Source organism: Lottia gigantea (genome assembly GCF_000327385.1).
Source record: "Lottia gigantea unplaced genomic scaffold LOTGIsca_5, whole genome shotgun sequence".
Classification (NCBI taxonomy): domain Eukaryota; kingdom Metazoa; phylum Mollusca; class Gastropoda; family Lottiidae; genus Lottia; species Lottia gigantea.
The window spans coordinates 3,337,660-3,341,459 of record NW_008709715.1 but is presented as its reverse complement, the minus strand read 5'-3'; the positions used below and the strand labels follow the sequence as shown (position 1 = coordinate 3,341,459).

Here is a 3,800-nt window from a genome sequence, read left to right as displayed (position 1 = left end):
ATCAACCTGAAATTTGGAAGATGAAAAGATTATCAATTCGCTTTAATGTTGAATTACTGAATTGTCTTCCACTGTGCAACTACGAAAGGTATTTTAAAATGTTATTTTAATTATATATGAAAGATATCAATGTATGAGATTTCAAGAAAAACTAGCTCTAGTCAGTTCACGTTGACATTAAATATACACAAAATTACATCCTTTTAAACGTTTTAAGTGTTTGTCGTCTTTCTGTAAGTGTCTTGTACAATGAATCTCATTTGTTGATAAAATGGAATAACCAACTTCCTTGATAATCGTATATTGAAATCTTCCAAACTTACAGGAATAAATACATTATTTAGGAATTGAATGAGGAGCTATATGGTGGTTGTGATGGGCTGGATAGTTTACCTCTGTTAATATAAGTTATAAATAACAACAATCGTTTATTAGGGTAAGACAAGGAGAACATTTCGTCTCTTCTCTGTTCCAAGTATCAAATGCTAGTACGTGTCTTCTGTTATTTTCACATAATGTATAAACCAATAAAAATTTTTTTCCTCATAGGTCTCACGACAGTAATTTATCGATTTTGCAACCAGAATAAGAAGGACAGCGAAAGTAATTTATTATATAACACATGCTGGCGACCGGATGAACTGATTGTAACAAACGGAGCTAAGTGACTGCTAAAATCGTATAAATACATGCTAAGAAGGTTGTGGTGTTAAGGTGGTAATACTTGTTTTAGTATACAGCACGAGGACAATAAGTGTGATATATTTAAAAAGCGACACATGTCAAAAATATATCCTTGTTGTAAAGACGCGGATAATATTACGATCATTAGAAGACTTTCCTTGGATTATATCGTGCTAACCTGGACTTAACTTTTAATGAATGACTGTTACGACTTTTATTGGTTATCGATTTCAGAAAAGCTGGATGATCAATATGTGTATCAGTTTTGAGAAATAGAACATGCCTTCTATGCGGTGTACTATATTTACAAAGTATATTAAACGATTGTTTCTTGATGATTTGTATTTGATCATCTACGTAAAACATTTTTTTTAACAATTCAATTTATTTTTTTAGTATGACTTGTGAATTAAATTTGGCGTGATTTATAGACTGGAGCTATATTGTATATGTTCATAATGTATGAATGATACATGGTGTGCCATTGAATCCAGTTTCACGCTGTGACGATTCCATTCTGATTGAATTTCGCGATTACGTGACAAAGTATTTGTGATAAAGGAAGTAACGAAAAAATTCGAAAAGATAAGGAAAAGCTGCAAAAGTTAGAAGTGAAAAAAAAATATTGGAATAGAATGGTTTGTAATCAAACATGTCTTCTTATAATTTAACGAAACATGAATTGCTGGTTCAAGTTAACGATAAAGTCGCAGAGACTTTAATACCGGCAATGATATTTGTTGGTACGCTCATGATAGTAGGATTGTTCGGTAATATATTAGTTTGTTACATTTTTTCAACCAAATTCAAATCTGGAACCCAAAACTTCATGATAGTATGTCTGGCTGTTTCAGATCTATTGGCATGTGTGATAGCTATGCCCACAGAAATAGTAGATATGCGATATTATTACATGTTTGATTCGGTATTCGCTTGTAAATTGTTTCGATTTGTGAATGTTTTATGTGCAATGTGTTCAATTTTGATTTTAACTACTATTGCTGTTGATCGTTACATTAAAGTGTGTCGCCCACTCGGAAGACAAATGGCACTTCGTGAATCTAAGCTGTGTGTTGTAGGAGCATTGACTGTTGGAATATTGCTGTCTTGGCCTGCTCTGTTTATTTACGGTTCTAGATCAGCAGAAACCGATATTCCAGGAGTTGTCGGGATTGATTGCTCCACAAGTGATAGCATAAAAGACACCTTGTATCCTCTTATATATAATTGTGTGCTTTTTGTTGGTTTTATATGCTTAACTGTTGCTTTCGTAGTTATATATATCAAAATTTATCGTGATGTCAAGAAACACAAAAAGTATATGAACAAAATTGCTATTTCAACTCCGTCCTCGCCAGTTGTATCCACTATCGAATTTCAATTTCCAGCCTTGCATTCCACCAGTTCACCAACTATAAACGCAGACCAACACACGGTGCAGACAAACAGTTCAACGTTATCACTACCAAATGGTATAACAAAGTCTAATTCATCCTCATTACAGAATCTCGATGCACCCATCACTATTAGTGAATCTGTGAATGGAAATGAAAGAATTGTTTCATTTAAAACAGAATCATCTCCGGGCTCTAAAAGCAGTGTAGATACAGTGTATGTTCCATTTAGTGCTTTGGTAGAAAACACTGAGAACAATAAAACTAAAGTGATTCCTCCACCTCTTGAACTTCCTCGTAGTCGAAGTGAGGATCCCGAATCAGAAATAGGAAGCACTATCTCATGTAGTACACCAAAGAAAAAGAAACTTGGCGCGCTGTTAGGTCGGGAAAATAAGACTACTGTGATAGCATGTTTGATTACTACAGTGTTTGTATTAAGTTATTTGCCTTATTTAGGACTAGTGTTTGCTGCAATATTTAATAAAGACTTTGATCATCAACTGAAAGGATCAAATTTAGCTGCTTTTAACCTATTTATAAGATCTTATTTTGTAAATTCAGCAGCTAATCCAATCATATACGGTGTATTAAATTATCGCTTCAGATATGAAGTTAAAGCTATGATGGGTAGAATGATGATTTGGAAAAAGGAAAATGACAATACTTGATCTAAAGGTGCTATGTAAATTGTTTCAGAGGGGAATCTCAGATCATTTGTCATACATATACATTTGTTTACTTGATTGACAAAAGCTCATCTCATGCTTCTGAGATGTTTTTCAGATATTATAGCATCCGCATCGGAGCAGCTGAATTGGAAATATGAATCAATATCCAAAATGGACTTAAAGCCTATGAGCAGACAAGCGAACACACAGAACACGAGCTAAATTGTTCACTCATTCGAACTCATCTTTCATTTTATTTTGATGTTAATCAAATTACTGTATATTTTCAAGTAAATATTTCATATCATTGCTGTATGACTCGAATAAAGAAAATATATTTATTTTATTGTTTTTTGTTTGTTTAACATTTCTTAACATAATCAAAGAAAGCAAACTCACAACAGGACCAACAAGGAAGATATACTTCAATATGAAGACCCTCAATTTTAATACAATTTGACTAAAGCCCACTTCATCAGGACCACTACTGGAAATGTGAGTTAACTTTTTAAATGGGATTTTAGGCGTATATTCTACCCACAGGATTTTATTGTGACGTTTCCTGTAGAAGGAGTGTATTTGTATGTCTCACCAATACCATATTCGCACTGGGTGCATTTCCAAACATCCAACTTCAAAAGACAAGATTTGGGGATTTTATTGCACAACATTTTAGCACGGGTAAATATATGCCTTACCTAATTTTTAACTTTTTGAATATAAGTTTTATATTCTTCTGTAGAATGTTCAAAATGTGTTTTAAACCTACACACACACAGGTAGATGGCTAACTGAGCCCATCATCAGAAATGTATGTACCTTACCCGATTTGAATGTTACTAACGACATTGATAAGATGCTTTAATTATTATAATAGAAGCTAGAATCCGACAGATTACTTTAGTTGTGCTGCCGCTTGTGTAAATTAAAATAATCCTGTCACATCTGACAAGTAAAGGGAAATAACTAGTGAGAATGACGATACGGACCAAGACAGGTAATGCATTTTTCTTCTATTTCCATGTTAAATCGCAAATTTCAACCTTCTATA

The 3,800-nt window shown here is 33.3% G+C and overlaps 1 protein-coding gene across 1 annotated transcript; it reads left to right on the top strand.

Moving 5' to 3' along the window:
- The first annotated feature begins 1,065 nt into the window (after positions 1-1,065).
- Positions 1,066-3,100, top strand: LOTGIDRAFT_229072 (hypothetical protein). The gene has a single exon (XM_009061962.1). The coding sequence runs from the start codon at positions 1,337-1,339 to the stop codon at positions 2,747-2,749; it is 1,413 nt and encodes a 470-aa protein (XP_009060210.1). The 5' UTR covers positions 1,066-1,336; the 3' UTR covers positions 2,750-3,100.
- Positions 3,101-3,800: the final 700 nt, after the last annotated feature.

Bases quoted from the DNA above. Each gene is read 5' to 3' on its own strand.
- LOTGIDRAFT_229072 (XM_009061962.1), top strand. From the start codon at position 1,337: ATGTCTTCTTATAATTTAACGAAACATGAATTGCTGGTTCAAGTTAAC.